Consider the following 20,105-nt stretch of genomic DNA (forward strand, 5'->3'; position numbering starts at 1 on the left):
GTTTGTTTTGGCTGCTCAGCTTCCTCCTACCTTTACCGAGAATCATAGTTTCCACACTACACCAGGACTGCTTGCATGCTCAATTTGTTTTTATTTGTGAACATCCCAGTGTGACGTTTTTCTTGTTGGGACAGGACACTGTAATGGGGCACAGACTAAGGGCCTGTCCTGTAATAACGCTACACAAGTAACTGCTGCTTATCAGTCACATGTTTACAGTTCACACAGTAGTGTGAGTACATTTATCTAGAGTGTTTTGTACTGTCTGTATTAAACTGTTTGTCTTTGCACTGTCTCCATAAGCTGGCTTACTGCACCTCCTATACAGTTAAAAGTATGACTCCTCAGATTTTTTTACATTTCTGCATAAAAATGACTCAAAACATCAGTGGATTTTCACACAAGTCCTGAAAGTAGATAAATGAGCTAAAATGACACATCTGTGAGCTGAAAAGGTAAGTTGCCCCTTGTTTTCAAGAGGTGGTGTGACCCCCTTGTGCAGCAGTAACCTCAACTAATTGTAACCTCTTACAGCCTGATGATCCAGCCAGCCAGCATGATGAATACCAGAGGAGCACTTACTTTTGCATCTCACAGATATGAAATATTGAGTAATTTTTCTAAATAAACAAATGCACAAGCATAACATTTCTGTTTTATTTGTTTGATTGGGTTCTCTTTGCCTACTTTCAGGACTTGTGAGAAACATTCTGTGGGCCCCAGCACTTTACATGGTTGAAATGACAAATACAATCCCTCTTAACCTATTGTCAAGAGATTATTCAAATGAGATTACTTAAAAAAACATAAACCTTGGAAATATTATTGTAGCACTTATAAATGTAGCATTTGCTGAGCTGATTAAGCACTGTGTATCTCAGACCAATACGTTTGTGTGTATTTAGGTTAAACCATTTCCTGTGGGTGTCAGCATGTTGTAGGTTCCTGCAGAGCTAGTAAGCTAAACTCCTCTCTCTCTCTCACGCACTCTTGAAACATTTTAATATTTTAGTTTTTGCTTTCAGAAAATACAGCCAAGCTGAAACAAACTTTGAATATTGTTTCCAACTCTAGACGCCAGATGCCAGCCACAGATCTTTTTAGAGGTATGCCATGCATAAAACATTACAAGGATGGGCGGGTGTTGGGACACATGTTGTGGCTTTTTTTTTTTCTCTCTCCAGCACCTGCTATTGGTTGGCTTTCGACCAATCACCCTCGCAGAATATTTTGCCCCAGGCAGCCAGGGAAGAACTTAAAGCGTTTATTGTGAAGTCAACAAGGTTCCTGTCGCCTTCCTGTCTTCATTTGACGTGACTCTTTAGTGCAAAGAAACAGGTCAGGCCTTAAGCAGCAGCACATTCATCTTCTCCTCCTCCTCCTCTTTCAGGTGAGAAACAGCTTGTTTGTTTTTGCTTACTGAATCCCTGAGAGGCTTTACATGTCTCTGAACAATGAAAGCGCCTGGTCAGTAAAACAGGTGGAAAATTACAGTGAGCTTCAGGTACACGTCTGATGTAATGTAGGAATTTTCCTTCTGTTTTTGGTACAAAAGAGCTACAAGCCTTATTACAACAACGCAATAGTAAAATGATTATGTTAAATCTGAATCATTTATTTATTTATTTTTTGTTGTTATGTTGTTCCATCAATAATTCAAATTTGAGATAATAACTCTAATACTGAAAAATTTGTGTCAGTGAGGAAAAACTAAGCTCTTTGTTAGAGGTTTAAACATTTTGTAGATAGGCTTGCTAGTTCATTAGGTACTCTTGTAAAAACGTACTAATGTACCAGCTCTGCGCTAAATCTTGTCTTCATGGAGGTTCTGGTATTCAGCATTAGTTAAAAATAACTGAGAGAGCTGTTGATTCAACTGTGTTTTCATTGTGGAGGCTGTGGTTTGAAATACTATTGAATTGTGTTGTGTTGCAGTGACACATGTTCCTAATATTTTGACATTTTATTCAGTGTGCTGGGCTAAATAACAAAAACACTTTAGTATTACCGTCTTTCTGTTCAACATCAACTGAACATTAGAGCCGTCATGAAGATAAAATTTAGTGCAGGATTCTTACATTAGAACGTAATCCGTATCTAATGTTTTGTCAAGTGACTGTTGACAATTGATGAATTTAAAATTTGGAATAAAAAGATAAATATTTAGTACTTACGTCTTATTTTAATTTTATTTCCTAATGTTCCAGCTCCTCCCACTAACTTACTAACTTACCGGTAAACACATTAGTCATATATTGCTTTGCAGAGTGCCACTCATGTTTACTTTGGTGTGTTTGCTGCTTTTACTTCTGCAGTAAATTTGAGTATTTTCCCGCGTTTTGGCTTTAACAGTGTGCAGCTGCATGACGATGAACAAAGAGATAAAATGACAGTGAAACCTGAAGCCCGCAGTAAATGCAGCACTCTTAAGTTCCCTATAGAATGTGTAAATATTTGCGCTTCACTGCAGATGGCCGGTTTAAGGATCAGAAATTTTACCCACATAACAGCTTAGCCTAAAGATCTAAAATAACTTTGCCTGTTCTTAGAGCCTAATGTCTCCTTTCTTTTCCTGTGTGGCATTTCAACACAGGAAATGCCATGTTGTTGTTAATCTTAATGGTTCATCAGAGGATGGTTCATCCTCTTTACACTGGCTATTTTAGGACATATCGCTCCCAGCATATCACATTTAGCTGTACCTCTCAGGAGTGTCGAGGATTTGTGAAATTTCAGCAAGAAGAAAATCTGTTAAATTTAGATAGATTTGCTTGTTCGTGGATAGTGGAGTAGTAGATGGCATGTTACACATTTCTAACCAGTTGAGTTCAATGGGGTAAAAAAACAGTGGCAGTGGAAAGTCAGTTGATTTGATGAACTTGTTAGAAGACGCTTTTTTACATGCAGAAGCTTTAGCATTCCTTTGGAGCCAAGTTTCTAAGTCTTCATGCTGTTTTTAGCTCTGGTTTTGGTCTCAACAAACTCCTGAGGAAATGTCTGGCTCTTCCTGTGGCTGTTAAGGCTTTTGCTGCAGCTGAAAATGATGGTGTGAGAAAAGTGAGAGTGAACCAAAACATACATGGATGGGGGAGGTCAGGGTGGATGAACGGGCCTTTCGCACAAGAGACTGCTGTTTTTATGCCTACCATAAGTCATCATTGTTTTTCCCAAACTCTAAGGACGAAGGTCTTCTGGCCAAGTCATTATTCTAACCAGAGTAATCAGCCATAACTAAAATGTTCTGAGCTTTAATGTTAAATATTAAACGCTTTGCCCTTCTGTGGTTGAGAGCAGTGAGATTGAACCATAACAGTAAAGCTCTTCAATCAGCTGAGATTCATTAGATGCAGGAAGCTGCGAATTTAGGCAACTTAAATAATGACCTTCAGAAGAAAGAGGAGAAGGTAAAGTAGACAGTAGTGTAGAGTCAACTACACTGTTGTGTTTTGTCCTATGTCCTACTAAAGGTCACATGTGACCTAGGATGAAGGCTTTCTTTATTTTAACCAATGCCATGGCCTGAATGGTTTTGAGCCAAAACATTTTGAAGTATCAGATCCTAATTATCTTTTGTTATTTTGTTGGATAGATGTAACATTTTGGGATCACCAGTATGATATGATTAACCTCTATTGACCGTGAATCCACCAGACTGAATAGAAATCTGTCCAGCTATTCTAGATATTTGACTTTGATGGATGGAGTGGCCAGCGTGAATAAATGTAAGTGGTGTCACACTATGAAGCTGATCATCGTACAGAGTTACAGTAAAAAATAAATGGTCTTTAGAGTAAACTGTGTTTTCATAGAACAAAAACAATGACGGTGGCTCTAAAGTAAAAAAAACATGTATATATATCACTCGCCACCATTTTTTTCTCTGGCTGATGCTGTGTCTTTTTAGCCTGAACCAGAGAGAGCTCCTGTTTCATCTGCTCTCACGGAAAACATCTGGCCCACATCCGGCTAGCTTCATCTGTGCCGCACCAATCACAATCACAGCTGCGTATCCAATGGGGGTTAGAGTGGGTTTGATCTTGGCCTGGGCCCGTTAATAATGAGCAATGGAAATTGAAAATTAAGATTCTGGACTGGAGTCTCTTGTGATGTTTTTGACGGGACTTCAGTTGCAAAGCTGCCATTTAAACATTTGTAACTCTAGAGGAAACACTCCCACTGGCAGAACCTTTGTTTACAACCTCAAGGAATGCTGGTCACGGGTGTTGACAATCTGGATGCTTGTGTTTGACTTTAGCTATTTACAGTTCCTCTGTGCATGATTGTGAAATTAAAATGAAGGCAAACATCATATTAAAGATAGAGTTGAATGTAGACGCCAGTAGTCCAGGTGTCAGGTACAGATACACCAAATCAACATCAGAGACTACAGCCAACGACCAGCTGGTACATAGATTCAACACCTGAGAGGTAATACCTGCAGGAGGCAGTGGTCTGTATTCAAAACAGGAAACATGGCTACTATTAGAAGAAGTAGAATATCATTAATTCTGACCCATCCATTTGTTCACTCTGATCAGGTAGCCCAGGGAGCAATTTGGGGGTTAGGTGCTCACTCAAGGGAACCTTCAGTCCAAAGCTCCTTCTCTACCAACAGCACCACAGCTCCTTCAAAGGACCGACACAATTAACCAGTGACTGAACCAGTGACCTTTAATTCTTCAGTGTAACACTTTCCTAAATGACCTAGTTTAGCTTAGCTAGGGATTGCTGGAAGGAAGCTAAGAAGAACTACTTTTGGAAAGAGCCGGCCACTCCTTAATCATGCTGATCAGTTGGTTTACAGTTTATTCACTTTAGATCATCATGTTGTTAAAACAACAAATATTTGTGGATGTGAATATTAAGATGAAGATAATTTTCTCTTTTTTTGGTCCCCTCCCTCCTCGTTTTCTCTGGTCTTCTCTGGTTTTCTAAGATGATTAGCCAGTTGATTTAATCTCTCTAAACAACTCGTTCCGCCAGTAATTCAACACAATGAATGGTCTGAAAAGCTACTAATACGGGTCCAACTAGTACCAGGTCACCCTGTTAAGACTAAATCCACAGACACGTCAGCCTTCATAGACCTTATCCAAACAAACAAGCTGAAACAAGGGCAACTAGACTTGTTGGGTTTCTTGATGACATTTCTTTCCCGTCTTTAATTTTAAAAGACTGGAGGGGAGTTGGGGTTTAAGTAGGAATATCTGGGGGGTGTTGTACATCAGAGACTTGCATGGCTAGGGTCTGTTACCAGCCAGATACTCACCTGTACTCAGTACTCTAATGACCCTTTTAAGTTTTACAGACAGTATTATAGTTTTTTACACTCTCCACTGAAATCACACAGGACATCACCTGTATGTGAACCATTTGCAGCTCCATACTGTTTCACAAGAGGTGAAACTCGTCAGGACAACACTGATGCCAGTGTTTACAGCGTTGTTATTTATCAGTGTGTGTGTTGACATCTCGTTGATGTTATCAGTGGTAGTAACCACAGATCACCTGTCTGAGCAACAGCACCAATGGAAACTTGTTGGACGACTTCCCCAGTTGCTACCGGGGATTTAGACCTGAATTATGACTCACATGTTAAACTACTAGGAACAGCAGACGCAGGTCAAAAAGGAATGTTATTATAAAGTCCATTATTATTGTTGTTGTTTTTTTATGTGGCCAATAAAGGCTGTGAAAAGGTTTCTCACTATATTCAAATTAACTTTAAGTTTGACATTGCATCATATACATTAAAACTAAATAAAATGTACATACTGACTTTAAAACTGTAAGTGGAAATGTATTTGAATTTTTGGAATTTATCTGAGATACATAAATCTATGGTACAAATATACACTGTTAGAAAATGTATTATTTATTCACAATCTGACTCATCAGTTTGAGGTCGGTTGGAAAGAGAGGCAGAAAAAAAGAGGGCGGTGGTGCAGAAGAGACGGAAGGAGAGGACAAGAAGCAAGTGGATGGACTTAAACGTGCATGTGAGGAAAGCATAAATACAGCATATGCACCAATCAGCCACAACATTATGACCACTGACAGCAGAATCCCATCCAGCCATCCCCAGCAGGATGCAGCCTGACACAGACACGCACACAAAAAGGAACAACTCAAAAAAACATGAAAAACAGCACAATGGGTTGACCTGGCCTCCAAATTCACTAGATCCCAAACTGATCAAGTATCTGTGGGACGCACTGGAACAAGCCTGATCCACAGAGGCCCCTCCCCTCAACCCATAGGACCCAAAGGAGCCCACTAACAACATTCTGTTACCAGACACCACAGGACACACTCAGAAGGTGTTGATGTAAAGCAGATGGGGGATCTGGGAAAGGGCCTCACAAAGACTCATACCAAACCTGTTTGGACAAGTATTCCATGCTAATCCTATGTAAACACTGACCTGTTAAGAATTCAGAAAAATACCTGTTCATTTAACTGTAAATAAAGAGTAACAAACATTTAAGGCTTTTAATGCTGATTTAAAAAGCAATATGGACTTTAAAACTTTTCAGTTTTATAAATAAGAATGAATAAAAATCAGACCAAAACCTTAATTGACTAAATTCGCCTTCCGCCTTAATTTACTTATTTTCCTGGTTTGTTTAGTCGAGTTTATGTCAATTTTCCTCACCCTGTTGTTTTGGCCTCTTCCTTTCTATTAATCTATTTCTCTATTTTCTATAATTTTTTTGCAGTTAATTTAAGAAAGTACTCCCACTATGTTTTTTTTTAATTTTATTTTTTTTAAATCTAATCATTTTACTTTAGTCTAAACATTGTTAAAATCCTTTTCATTTCCTAATTTCTGCTTCTTCCCTGGGGAAATGAAGTTAAAAAACACTCGCTGTTCAAAGGAATTTTTTTTTTCTTTATTGTGTGAATTTTAACCACAAAACATATTTGCTAAGCTCAATGTGTGTCGGCTTTATAGTCTCAGGCCTCAGGCAAACTGATTTGTAAAGCTGGTCTCTTTAATGAGGCGCTGTTAACACACAGGCGTCACAACCACACCTGCCTGTACACGCTCAGACACAATAGAGTCATTAAAATGCCAAAAATATTTCCGTTCTTTTTCTATTTCTGTTCTCCTCAGGCACCATGAAGATAGCTGCTTTTAACATCCAGAAGTTTGGGAGAAACAAGGTGTCGGATCCAGATGTGCTCAACACCCTGATTAAGGTAAAAATAAAAATGCACACATCTTATAAAACTATGAAGGAGTTACAGTACCATTGCCTTCATTTAGTCCTAGGGAAGAGACATTTGTTATTCAGCAGTTATTTCCTGTCAGACCTGGTATTAACATCCATCCTGAGTAATCAGATCACAAATGGACAGCTTTTAAGTATGCGTGTGAACACACCCAAGAGTCAATGAAAACACGTTAGATAACCAATTGCCCATACCAAGAAGATGGCCTGGGTCACTTCACACACAATGGCATTGTTGAGACCTTGCAATCTGGGCAATCTGAATGTAAGTGGCCAGCTTTAAGTTTCTGTTGTCACACCCACCTGCTATTAAAATGTGTCCCCATATGTGTCCTCAACCAGCTCTCTATGACTACAGATATTCAATGTTTTTCCATGAGAATAGAGCCCCGCATTGCTATTTTTTGTCTAACCTATCAACAGTAACACTGGAAGTCGGGACTTGACAAAGGGTAGGAGCTCTCTGGTTGACGGTCAGTAGACCAATCAGAAGGTCAACAAAGCATTAATTATTTTGTGGATTAACAAATTGGCAAATGCCTTAGTTTGGTCCGACCAATTGTTCAAATAATACAAATCTGTAAATCTTTACATTTGAGAACTTTTTTTAAAAAAAATGTTATTCTTGAAAAAAAATGTTTTGTGTCATTTGATTAAAGAACTAATCAGTTCAATGTTGGTTCAGGTGGTGAAATAAATATATATCGATTAACTGACGACAAAAACAACATAAATAAAAACCAATCAAAATAGAGAGTTTAAATCCTTTATTAGCCCCGCCTCTCGACCGATGACAGCTGGGATAGGCTCCAGCAGACCCCGCGACCCTTAACAGTAATAAGCGGTTACAGAAGATGAATGAATGAATGAATGAATCCTTTATTGGGTTTAAATGGAGAAATCACGGTTGTTCTGTTTTTGTCTCCCAGATTGTGTCTCGATATGACATCATTGTGATCCTGGAGGTGGTAGACGCCAGCGGAACGTCCGTAGAAACTCTTGTGGAAGGTCTCAATAAGTGAGTGTTGGCTTTATTCGTCCTCTGCTCGTATGTACAAAACTTCATCCATCAATGTCATTTCAGTGTGCACATCTCCAAAGCCATGTCTCTCCGCAGAATACACTTGGTGTTGAAAGTCAGCTAATTTTACTTAAATATTAATTAGATTATCTTTGTGCCCAGATACAACAGGAAACATCACTACACTCTGAAAATCAGCAGTCGTCTGGGCCGAACGCGCTACAAGGAGCAGTTCATGTTCTTGTACAGGTGAGAGTTCACCTTTTGTAAATGGGTTTAACAGCAGTTTATCAGAAAAGGATGTCAGTTTGCAGATGATGTTCAGTTCTTTATTCTTGATAGGAGTAAATATTACAGAGCTTTTACAATCCTTAACGATTTAGCACAGTACTCACATACCTGGCGTGGGTTGGAGAAGTCTTCTGTGGGGTGACTTTCTTACAACGCACCAGGATGTGTTTGAGGACGGTCATGGCTGTATACTGATGACAAGTGAAATAGCTTTTTAATGAGTTTGTGAGGTTGAATATTTTGGTGGTTAGACATCATAGAACAGAGTCCCAGATGAAGGTAGTAGAAGTGAATCAAATCACCTGGAGCAAATAGGGTGATGGAGACTTTGATTGAGACTCTCTGACCATCCAGGATGTGGTGGAGATGAGGAGGAGTAGGGTCTGAAAGGCAGAGTGACAGAAATACAATTAGTATAAACAAAACGGACTTGAATAGCTCTGAGAATGTGGGCGAATAAATCACTAAATAAAAATAGTAACTAATACCTGTTAGAGAATAATTTCTCTTCCCTACTGCTGGAGTCAGTTACCTGCCCTATTTTCTCTTTGAGGAACATGCCAAGGCCATGGTCTTTTGGCGTCTTCAATCTCACTGTCTGGCTGTCTACAGGCACAGCTGTGGAGTTGGATGACAGTTTGTATTTCCTAGTTGGTGTGAATCCTCATCGTCGTGTTTATGTATAGTACCCAATTGGATATTAACAAATCTTCCCTTTGCTGCCTCGGCCCACCTTTCTAGTATAAGAATCTGAGCTTCACTGTTTGTCCCTTAGAACTGAGGTGGACTCATGCACTTATGTCGTGATGACGAATCTTCTGTTCTCCTCAATCGAGCCTAAATAAACTCCTTCCGCATAAGACATACAGGACTCTGGTACTTCTTCTTCTTCATCGGCATCACCACAAATTCCTCCCTAACAATACCTCCTAATGAAGTTAGATAGTTCTCCAACCAATCATTTTGTTACAAATAAAATTAACTCCATAGTGCTCAGTTGATGTGTATGACTGTGTCGCTTTTACTCTTCTGTCCATTACCACATCAAGCCACCCGAATGATTTGATTGAGACTGTGAGACCATTTGGGGCAATACAATGTTCTGCTGGGAAATGTTTGGACCTGGATTCATGTGGATGTTACTTAGACATGTAGCACCCATCTAGACCAGACCGAGCCCCCGCACCCCATAGCAATGACACTCCTTGATGGCAGCAGCCATCCCCAGCAGAATACAGCCTGACACAGGCACACACACAAAAATGCTTTAGGAACAACTCAAAAAAACATGAAAAACAGCACAAGGTGTTGACCTGGCCTCCAAATTCACTAGATCCCAAACTGATCAAGTATCTGTGGGATGCACTGGAACAAGCCTGATCCACAGTGGCCCCTCCCCTCAACCCATAGGACTCAAAGGCCGCCACTAACATTCTGTTGCCAGACACCACAGGACACCCTCAGAAGGCCCATTAGAATGGTATTAGAATGGTGGTCATAATGTTATGCCCAATCAGTGCAAAGAGCCTGGGTAGCTCAGTTGGTACAGCATCAGACTTTTAATCTGAATGCACTGCTCTAAATGCAGTGAAGTTCTCTGTTTCATAGAAACACATTTTCTCTCTAATGGTTAGAAAGGCAGTTCTCTTTCATAATATTTCGCTCGATGTCTCACTATGGGATGCACGCCTCGCTGCAGCCCTCAGAAGCATTAATCTCATTACGCCAATCCTGATTGGCTGGTGAACGCGTCCGTCCGCCATAGGTAGTCCCACCTACCTTAAATAGCTCAGGCGGACGGCAACGCGCCATTCAAACACCTCTTCTCATTCGGAGCATATCTCGCGTCCAGGGCTAGCTAGCTAAACTGTCCACAGACGGATCTTTTTTAGCTTCGGTCGCCGGGCGCTTCTGGCCTTGGACGTGTTCTGCCAGTCGGTCACACCAGATCGACCCCAGTGCTTCCTCGCCCTCCACGGCCTGGTCAGCACTGTCCTCGACGCCTCACCACGGCGCTTCGAGTACCGAGTATTAACACACCAGTTAACTGCACCCGGTTAACACACCAGTTAGCTGAAACACCGAGTTAGCACACCAGCTAACTGCCTTGATTAGCCTTGCCGGCACACCAGCTAGCGAGGAATGGAGGCTAGAATCCCTCACACCAGAGGGCACGGAGACTCCGGGGCCCGTCCCTGTCGCTGTGGGAATAAGATCTCGAAAAATGATCCACACCAGGTCTGCTCGAGCTGCCTAGGGCTGGAACACGCCCGACTGGCTATCGATGTCCCCGGCTCGTGTCAACACTGCGCAGTGTTCACAATTAAGAGTCTCCGCAGACGGCTAGCCCGCCAGGCTAGCTTGTCTGGGTACGACCCCTTTCTCCCTCCCGACGGCGCCGCCGCAGAGGACGGAGAGGAGATGGCGGTCGCTGCGGTGGCGACTCCGAAGGCTAGCGCCAGCTGGGGCTCCCAGCTCGACCTAGCCGCGGATCCCCCGCAGGAGGAAGATGTTCTGGAACTGGACTATGGGGACGATGAAGATGCCGCCTCGGAACTCCTCATATCAGAAGATGAAGAAGAGGACGACGTCTTCATCACTCCGGCCCGGGCTGTGCAGCCCGCGGCCTCCGTCGCCTCTCGGGATGGAGAGGAGGGTAGCATACCAGCTTCTCCCCTCCCCAGCTCGGACATGCTCGACGTGTGCAAACGCGCTGCTGCCCGGCTTGGCATCCCCTGGCCCGCTGTCGTAGCTGAGACCACCAGATCCCGCTACGAGGGGAAGAAATTGCCCTTGGCCAAGAGCGCGACGAAGCAACTTCTCCCCGTCTTCCCAGAGCTGCTGGATGAGGTCGCGCGCTCGTGGAGAGACCGCCCTTTCAGCAGCAGGAGCCCGATTCCCGGAGCCTCGTCCCTCGACTGTGAGGCGATGGACAGCCTGGGTCTGCTCCGCATGCCTCCGATGGAGCCACTCGTTGCGGCGCACCTCCACCCCCGCCTGTCAGTGGTGTCCCCTCGGAGCCCCAGCCTGCTGTCCAAGTCGGACCGTTTTCAGTCAGCCCTGACTGAAAAGGCGTACAAGGCGGCTGCGCTTTCGGCCAGAGCGCTCAATGTCCTCTCCCTGCTCACGGCTTATCAGGCTGAGTTGTGCGAGGATTTTGCGCAAACTCAAGACCCAGCAACGTGGGAGGAAATACCGGTCATCACCGACCTGTGTCTCCGTGTCCAACGCTGCGCGGTCCAGGCCACGGGGAGATCGCTGGGGACCATGGTCCTGCAGGAACGAGCGCGATGGCTCAGCCTCGCCAACCTGTCGGACAGAGAGAAGGACGACATCCTGGACATGCCCATTGTCCCGGAGGGGATTTTTGGTTCCGCATTGGCCTCGATGCAACGGCGGTGTGAAGCCAAAAAGAAGGAGGATGAAGCTCTCCAGCTCTGCCTCCCTCGAAAGCCCCCAGCGCCCTCTCCACCTGCGCAGCGTAACACCTTCGCGCAGGCCGCTTCTCAGGTTTCGCAGTTCAAAATGCCGAAACAGCTGAGACCCCAGCCCGCCCCACCTGCCCCGCCTGGTCGGCCCGGCTGGCCCAAAAAACCCCCGGCCCCGACTGCAGCTTCGCCGGCGCGGCCCGCGCAAGCTGCCAGCAACCAGGCCAGGAAGAAGAAGAGAGCGGCCTGACCACCCCTCTCTCCACCGGTGTTGCAGCTGGAAGTTCCCTGTTCTCCAGCTCCACCTGTTTGGCTTTCGAGCGTGCACCTGGGGGTCCCCCACGCCCCCATCTCCCAGCTGCCACAGACCGTGCCAGAGCAAGCCGGGAGAGATGGACATTTGACGGCGGAGGGTTCAGCGGTTGCCCCTCTCTCATGTCCACAAGCACGCACACATACACAAGTTTTCACGAAGAAAATAAAATGTGTTCCACTGTCGCATCCAGGCCGCGGGCTAAGGGCGCAGTTAATAAAAGCCAAATTTGTCAAAATAAGCAGCGCGGTGGCGACACCCGCTGCTTATTCGCCCTATCCTGGATTTGCGAGCTCTGAACAAATATCTGAGGAAATACAAGTTCAGGATGCTTACACACGCATCCCTGCTGCGTCTTGTGCGTCAGAACGATTGGTTCACTTCTGTCAATCTGAAAGACGCGTATTTCCACATCCCGATCTATCCTCCCCACAGAAAGTATCTGAGGTTCGCTTTCCAGGGGATCTGCTACGAGTACCGCGTGCTCCCTTTCGGCCTGTCTTTAAGCCCGAGGGTGTTCGTGCGGTGCACGGAAGCAGCAATAGCCCCGCTGAGACGGCGGGGCATCCGCTTGGCCACGTATCTGGATGATTGGCTGCTTTTGGCACAATCGGAGCAGGAGGCCAGGGCGCACACGCGTATTCTAACACGGCACCTAGTCGATCTGGGTTTTGTGATAAACGCGGAAAAGAGCATGCTGTCCCCGGCGCAGGGCATAAGCTTTCTGGGATTATCCCTGGACTCGGTAACTTTCACGGCGCACCTGTCGGCGGAACGAGTGAAAGCTTTCAGGACGTGTCTCGCGCTTTTTCATCCAGGCAGGTCTGTTCAATTCAGATTGTGTCTTCGGTTACTCGGACTGATGGCGTCTGCCATCCTCGTAGTCCGTCTCGGTCGCCTCCACATGAGGGAGTTCCAGCTTTGGGTGGCCTCGTGTGGGTTGGATCCCGTGCGTCATGGCGCGCGGAGAGTGTTGGTCACACCGGAGTGCGCCAGGGCGCTGCGCCACTGGCGGGCCCCGTCCTTTCTGACCCAGGGGGTGCCCATGGGTTCCGTCCTGTCCAGGAAGGTGGTCACTACGGACGCCAGCCTGACGGGTTGGGGCGGAATTCACGAGGGCCGGTCTGTGAGGGGCCGCTGGGGATCGGACCTCCAGCGGGCTCACATAAATTTTCTGGAACTTTCAGCGGTGTTCCTCTCCCTGAAACATTTCCTTCCGTCTCTCATGGGTCATCATGTCCTAGTGAGGACGGACAATACGACGACGGTGGCGTATATCAACCGTCAGGGGGGATTGCGCTCCCGTCAGTTGCACATGCTGGCACGCAAACTGATCCTGTGGAGCTGCGGCCGTCTCCTCTCCTTGAGGGCGACGCACGTCCCTGAACACGGGCGCGGACCTGTTGTCCAGAGGCGCGCCGGTGTACGGGGAATGGGCTCTGCACCCGGAGATTGTGGGACAGATATGGTCCCGCTATGGTCGGGCCGCGGTGGATCTGTTCGCGTCGAGAGAGAAGGCGCAGTGCGCGCTGTTTTACTCTCTGCGCAGCCTGGATGCTCCCCTCGGCGTAGACGCACTAGCGCACGCCTGGCCGCACGAGCTTCTTTACCCGTTCCCTCCCCTGGCCTTGATACCCCCCACTCTGTCCAGAGTGAGGGAGCACGGCCTCGCACTGATTTTGATAGCTCCGCATTGGCCTGCGATGCATTGGCTGGCGGAGATATATCGGTTACTGTGCGCTCAGCCCTGGCAGCTCCCGCTGCGCAGGGACCTGCAGGGGGGGGGGGGGGGGGGGGCGGTCTTCCACCCGCACCCGGAACGCCTGGCGCTGTGGGCTTGGCCCCTGAATGGCTCAATCTGTCGGCTGTGGGACTGTCACAGCGTGTGATTTCCACGATTCAGAGCGCTCGGGCCTCCTCCACTAGGTCTTTGTATGACTGTAAGTGGAGAGTGTTTGAGGGGTGGTGTCACAGTAACGGCCACATTCCTTTTCAGTGTCCGTAGGAGTGATATTGTCATTCTTGCAGGACCTGATTGACAAGCGAAAAGCCTTCTCCACGGCTAAAGTGTACTTGGCGGCTATCGCCGCCTGTCACGTGGGGTTTGGGAAGCGAACGGCTAGCCAGCACCCTCTGGTTTGCCGTTTTATGAAGGGGGCGCGCAGGCTCCTCCCCGTTTCCAGACCGCTGGTACCTCCGTGGGATCTGGCTGTGGTTCTGGAGGGACTTAAGGGCCCTCCTTTTGAACCACTGGAGGGAGCAGATTTGAAACACGTGTCTTTGAAGACTGTGTTGTTGCTGGCTCTGGCTTCGGCCAAACGAGTTAGTGACATCCATGCGCTTTCGGTACATCCGTCATGCGATCAGTTCTTCCCGGGGGATGTGAGGATGATTTTGAGGCCCAACCCGGCTTTTGTGCCCAAGGTGTTGGGCTCATGTTCCCCTATTGACCTTGTGGCTTTTGCTGCTTCATCAGAGGGTCAGCAGTCACATGCGTTATGTCCGGTTCGTGCGGTGCGCACTTACATGGACAGGACTAAGGGGTTCAGGAGGATCGATCAGCTGTTTGTCTCCTGGGCTAATCCTCATAAAGGAAAACCTGTCACGAAGCAGCGCCTATCCCACTGGATGGTGGAGGCGATTGCTTTGGCCTATACGAGTCAGGGTTTGCAGCCACCTGTGGGCCTGCGAGCGCACTCGACTCGGGGCTTGGCCGCATCCTGGGCCTTATTCAGGGGAGTCTCTGTTCAGGACATCTGTGCTGCGGCGAGTTGGTCCTCGCCTCTCACGTTTGTCCGCTTCTATAGGTTGGACATCTCCGCGCCGTGCGTGGCACGCGCGGTTTTACTGTCCTGATGGGAGCAGAGTGTTTTTCCCTGTGGGTTGGTGGACGCTAGATAAGCTTGTCTGGCAATACGGGAGCTACCACATCCCATAGTGAGACATCGAGCGAAATATTATGAAAGAGAACTTTAGGTTATTTACATAACCCCGGTTCTCTGAGTAATATGAGTGAGATGTCTCACCAGACAACCCTTCTTGCTTGGGCGAGTAAGAAGAGGTGCTTATCTTGAATGGCGCGTTGCCGTCCGCCTGAGCTATTTAAGGTAGGTGGGACTACCTATGGCGGACGGACGCGTTCACCAGCCAATCAGGATTGGCGTAATGAGATTAATGCTTCTGAGGGCTGCAGCGAGGCGTGCATCCCATAGTGAGACATCGAGCGAAATATTATGAAAGAGAACCGGGGTTATGTAAATAACCTAAAAGTTTTTGTAACTTGAAGTAAGTTTCATTTGCAGCCAAATGTTAAATGACAAAATGTGATCCAACACTTCTGGTGCAGGTGTTTTTAACTCCAAGCTATATGCTGCCAAAGATGCTTTACCTTATTCTGTTTTTAATGTGTCATGTTGTCACAGATTTGTAATTTGGACATTAACATAACATAAACTGTGTCTGTAGGGATGACATGGTCGACTTGGTGGGTTCCTATCAGTTTGATGATGAGTTGAGTGGGGAAGGAGATGTTTTTGCCAGAGATCCATACATCCTGAGATTCAGATGCCTCAACACAGGTAGGAAACATAATGTGGTCAAGCTTGGGTGTAACCAGTGTAATAGTTAAGTTTGCGTCAGAGAACGTCTGCAAAGGACTTCCTCTCAGCTGCAACTGTCTAAATGTAATGATATGGGTGTGTCCCCAACACAGTGCTGAAGGATCTGGTGATGATCCCAGTTCACACCAAACCAGAGGACTCAGAGAAGGAGCTGGACGAACTCTACGACGTATTCCAGCACGTCAAGAAAAAGTGGAGGACTGATGTAAGGACACGATGTGATCTAAAGCTGTGTTCACACCAGCAGAGATGGAGCAACAAGCCACAGTTCAGGGGGAGTAGCTGTGGGTTAGTGTTTAGAAAGTGGTCTTTCTTCAGAGGCAGTAGTTAAGGAAAAACGTTTTAACATTTTGTCATACCTAGAATCGGATGAGAAGGTCTAACAGAAACTTTCCATCAAGCCTCTGTGGTCTCAACTCTGTGAGTGTTTCTGACCTGCTGCCTCTCTGCTGCAGAACATGATGATCCTCGGCGACTTCAATGCGGACGGCTCATACGTCTCCCAGAAAGACATGAAGAAAATCCGAATCCGTAGTGACAAGAACTTCCACTGGCTGATTGGAGATGACGTCGACACCACGGCGAGCACCGGAAACACCCACACATATGACAGGTAATAATATATAAGTAGTTCAAATCCTCATTTGAAAAAAAATCATACCACATGAAGGGGTATTAGCTTTTAAAAGTAAAACTATTTAGATAAATCAAAAGTCATGACTATACTGAGATTAACATTTTAATACTTTCAATTCATGGGTACAGAAATTACTTAAGTACTTTTTTTAAAATAAAAATCTGAAGGACCTCTACAAAGATAAAGGTGAAGACTGCTTACAACAAGAGAGAGAGAGTTTGATGTTCATCAGTCAAGCATTGTTATTGTGATTGGTCAGGGAGCTTAGCACAAAGTCTGAAAAACAATCTTGAAACACATGAGAGTTACAGTTTCCAGTCTTTGTGTCAAGCTAAGATGACTTTCTGCTAGCAGCTGAAGTGTATTTAAATCAGGAGATACTTCTTTCCAAGCCTTGAAGGGAACCCAAAGCACAACATTTTTGTTGCATAAAGTTAGCCTGGAGTCTCTTTGTTTGGAACTAATTGTGTTCCTGAAAATATATGTTGGGCCAGTCTAATGATTTGAGTGGGCTTTATGCACATTATACACATCTGAGTGGTGTGGAGTTGAATTTGTTTTCAACAAAATGTTGGAAGACTATCCAATTATTGCAGAAGTATTTTTTTCTCTCTATCAGTTGAAACATGCCCAGTAATGAAATCCTTAATCGTGTGTTGACAAACTTGTATTCTGATAATAATGTAGTCTGGCTACATCTCACTACTTGTTTAATAACAATTTGAATAAAAGAAGTGTGAGAGCCTTTGGCTAATTAAGATAAAAAACACAGAACTTAGCCACTGTGGGTGGTGATAAGAGTTTTTTCTTGCCACCGCTGCCTTTGTACTTACTCTCTGGCTTTTAGGACGTTTTTTTTTTTTAATTTTGAGACAAACTGTATTGTTTTTGATGTCTTATGAATAAAATTGAATTGAACTGAATTGAAAGTATGGAGGGATGGAGATCTGGATGGGATTATGAGTGGACTCTTGGCAATGTTTTGGGTTGGTTTACCCCCCTAGACCCATGCTTTGTGTCTGTAAGCTCACTGTATACCGGTATACCAATAAACATGCCACTAAAGCAAACTATAAGGGATTTCTTAAACAACCTGGACATTAGATGTAAAGACTGGAGGAGGGCTGAAATGACAATAGAAGAGAGCATGTTAACAGTTTGACAGCAATGTCATCGTTGGCTGATTGAGTTTTTTAAAAAATCTAAAGATGGTATGTTGGAAATAAGATGGGAGACGTATGAAGATGGTACATTGAGTACTTGGATGAAACATCCTGAAGAAACTTTACAAGTCCTTGTTTTTTCTTTATAATCTATACTGTTTTAATCGTTTTTTTTTTTTTTTTTTTAAATGTAATTATATATTAAGAGCTTTCCTTTCCAGCTTGAATAACATGAATAAAACACGTTGTGTGTGTTCAGGATCGTGGTCTACGGAGACGACATGCTCAAGGCCGTCGAACCGAACTCTGCCAAACCCTTCAACTTCCAGAAGGCATTCAAACTCACCGAGGAGCAGGTCTGTTGTCATGTTCACGCTTATCATGAGGGTCAAAATCTAAACTAATATATTCAAAGTGGCGCTTTGAATGTGATCAGACTGTTGGATTTTATATGTTTACTGATAAGACCAAATCTTTGTGGTGATGATTGCTCAGATGCTGTGAAAATGTTGTGTTTTCCTAAAGGATGAGCTACAGGAAAGCTCCTGGAATGGCTTTATAGAATAACAAGCTATTGCTATATTAATGTTTGCCCTAACCCTAACAGTAAGGGATGAGGTAGAGAAAAGCTCCTGGAGTAGTTTTGTAACGTGCATAAAATAAAAAGCTAAAGCTTAATCAATGCACACAATTGCCGTGATGTAATTGTTTGAGCTGGTTTGATTATCTCTTCACTTGGTTGACATTCATCTCCTGACATACTGTATGCAACACTGATTGTCAGTCAATAAATAACATTTATATTGATTATGTGTATTTTCCAGGCTCTGAAAGTGAGCGATCATTATCCTGTGGAGGTGGAGCTGAAGTCCATAACCAAGACGATAGACAAACCTGACGGTAACTCAAGTAAACTTACTACGCATGATCACGTACGACTATAATTCATTTTAAAAAAATCTATTTTCAATAGATAGCTGACTTATACATAGACTATAAATCAGCTGTTACACTCCCTAGACAGTTCATTAGGTATAGTGAAAACATTTGAATATAACTGTCCTGCAGCAAATCTTGTCTTCATGTAGGTTCTGTTTTTTTACATTAGTGACAAATAATTGATTTAACTATGTTTCTATTGTGGAGGCTGTGGTTTGTAGTACTATTGAACTGACACATGTTCCTGTTATTTTAACACTCTAGTCAGTGGGCTAGGCTAAATAACAGAAACACTTCAGTGCTTAATTCAATCCAGTTGAATTACCACCTTTATGACGCGGTTTCAACATATACTGAAACAAAATTCAAACAAGTTTAGCTGCCTTTGTATCTGCCGAGTATAATAGTGCATACTTTGAAACTACTAAAGGACTGGTGGAGAGTTGGTTTTTGAATAGGAACATCTAAAGATGGCAACTGAGCACATCTGCTTGGTTAAAGTTGAAGCAAGGGTGAACTCTGACCCGGACAACCATCGGATATGACAGGAGACTGGAGTGAAACAGGAACAGATGCTTCCTGATCTATCTGTTGTTCAATGGGGCTGGATGGAAGATGAAGCAATTATTAGTCTACCAGAAATGTAATGTGATGCCGCACAGAAACCTCCAAATAAAAACACACAAACAAACGAAAATAAAAAATGTGGAAATTATAAAAATCCATGAGGAGAAATTTTGAAGAAATCTTTCGTGAGACAACTGAGACCTTTGATGGACTCCATAGGGCTTAACCTGAGCAGAAATAACTGTAGGACTATTTCAGAGTGGATTGTAAGTTGTATTTATTTTTTTCTTCTCCAGGTGAACAGGACGAGGAGAAGCCGAGGCTCGTGGTCGTGGATGAAGATCTGCTGGAGCTAAAACGTGGAAACCTGCTGCTGGAGAGGGAGAAGCTCGGCCTGGAGATCCAGATTCTCCGGATGAAGATGGCCAAGATAAACCCCGTTTAGATGCAGCTCAGAACCAATAAAACAGAACATTAAACTCCTACTTGAACTCTTTACCTTCCAGAAACCTGTGAGCGTTTAACGCAGTTGTTCTTAATTTGCTTACATGTACCTCAGAGTGCTTGCTGGATTGCTACTCGTATCTGATCCTCTGGATGATTTCTAATATGACTTTTGACTGAATGAAAGTTTCAAGTTTGCCTGTATGTTTTGTCCATTTTTTATTTTTATTTTTTGTCTCATTATAAAGATTTTTGTGTAATTCTGATACAGATTTGACTCTCAACTCAAAACCAGATGTTATTTTCTTTTAACAAATATGGCATTCTTTCCTCTGTTTTAATCATTAAAAAAAGGGTTCAAATCTATTCAATACCAACTTTCACAATGAATCCTCACAGTCCTGCACAGAAAGAACTGGAGAAAAGTTTACTCTAAAGTGCCACACT

The 20,105-nt window shown here is 44.4% G+C and overlaps 1 protein-coding gene across 2 annotated transcripts; it reads left to right on the forward strand.

The window, feature by feature from the left end:
• Positions 1-1,273: 1,273 nt before the first annotated feature.
• Positions 1,274-19,924, forward strand: dnase1l4.1 (deoxyribonuclease 1 like 4, tandem duplicate 1). Of its 2 annotated transcripts, XM_084542489.1 has the most exons (11): positions 1,367-1,390; positions 5,899-5,999; positions 7,118-7,203; positions 8,165-8,253; positions 8,419-8,505; positions 15,754-15,866; positions 16,001-16,113; positions 16,364-16,521; positions 17,968-18,064; positions 18,533-18,608; positions 19,511-19,924. In XM_084542489.1, exons 3-11 carry the CDS (start codon positions 7,123-7,125, stop codon positions 19,657-19,659), a joined length of 963 nt encoding a protein of 320 aa, XP_084398615.1. In that variant the 5' UTR covers positions 1,367-1,390; positions 5,899-5,999; positions 7,118-7,122; the 3' UTR covers positions 19,660-19,924. The 2 variants fall into 2 exon arrangements, with proteins under 2 accessions (XP_084398614.1, XP_084398615.1); XM_084542488.1 differs by lacking the exon at positions 5,899-5,999 and having other exon boundaries at positions 1,274-1,390.
• The last annotated feature ends 181 nt before the right edge of the window (positions 19,925-20,105 follow it).

This window comes from Chelon labrosus (assembly GCF_963514085.1).
Source record: "Chelon labrosus genome assembly, chromosome: 4".
NCBI lineage: Eukaryota > Metazoa > Chordata > Actinopteri > Mugiliformes > Mugilidae > Chelon > Chelon labrosus.

Coding starts and splice junctions, on each gene's coding strand:
- dnase1l4.1 (XM_084542488.1), top strand. CDS start 7,123: ATGAAGATAGCTGCTTTTAACATCCAGAAGTTTGGGAGAAACAAGGTG. Junction 16,114..16,363: donor AGAAAAAGTGGAGGACTGAT/GTAAGGACACGA, acceptor TCTCTGCTGCAG/AACATGATGATCCTCGGCGA. Junction 18,065..18,532: donor TCAAACTCACCGAGGAGCAG/GTCTGTTGTCAT, acceptor TGTATTTTCCAG/GCTCTGAAAGTGAGCGATCA.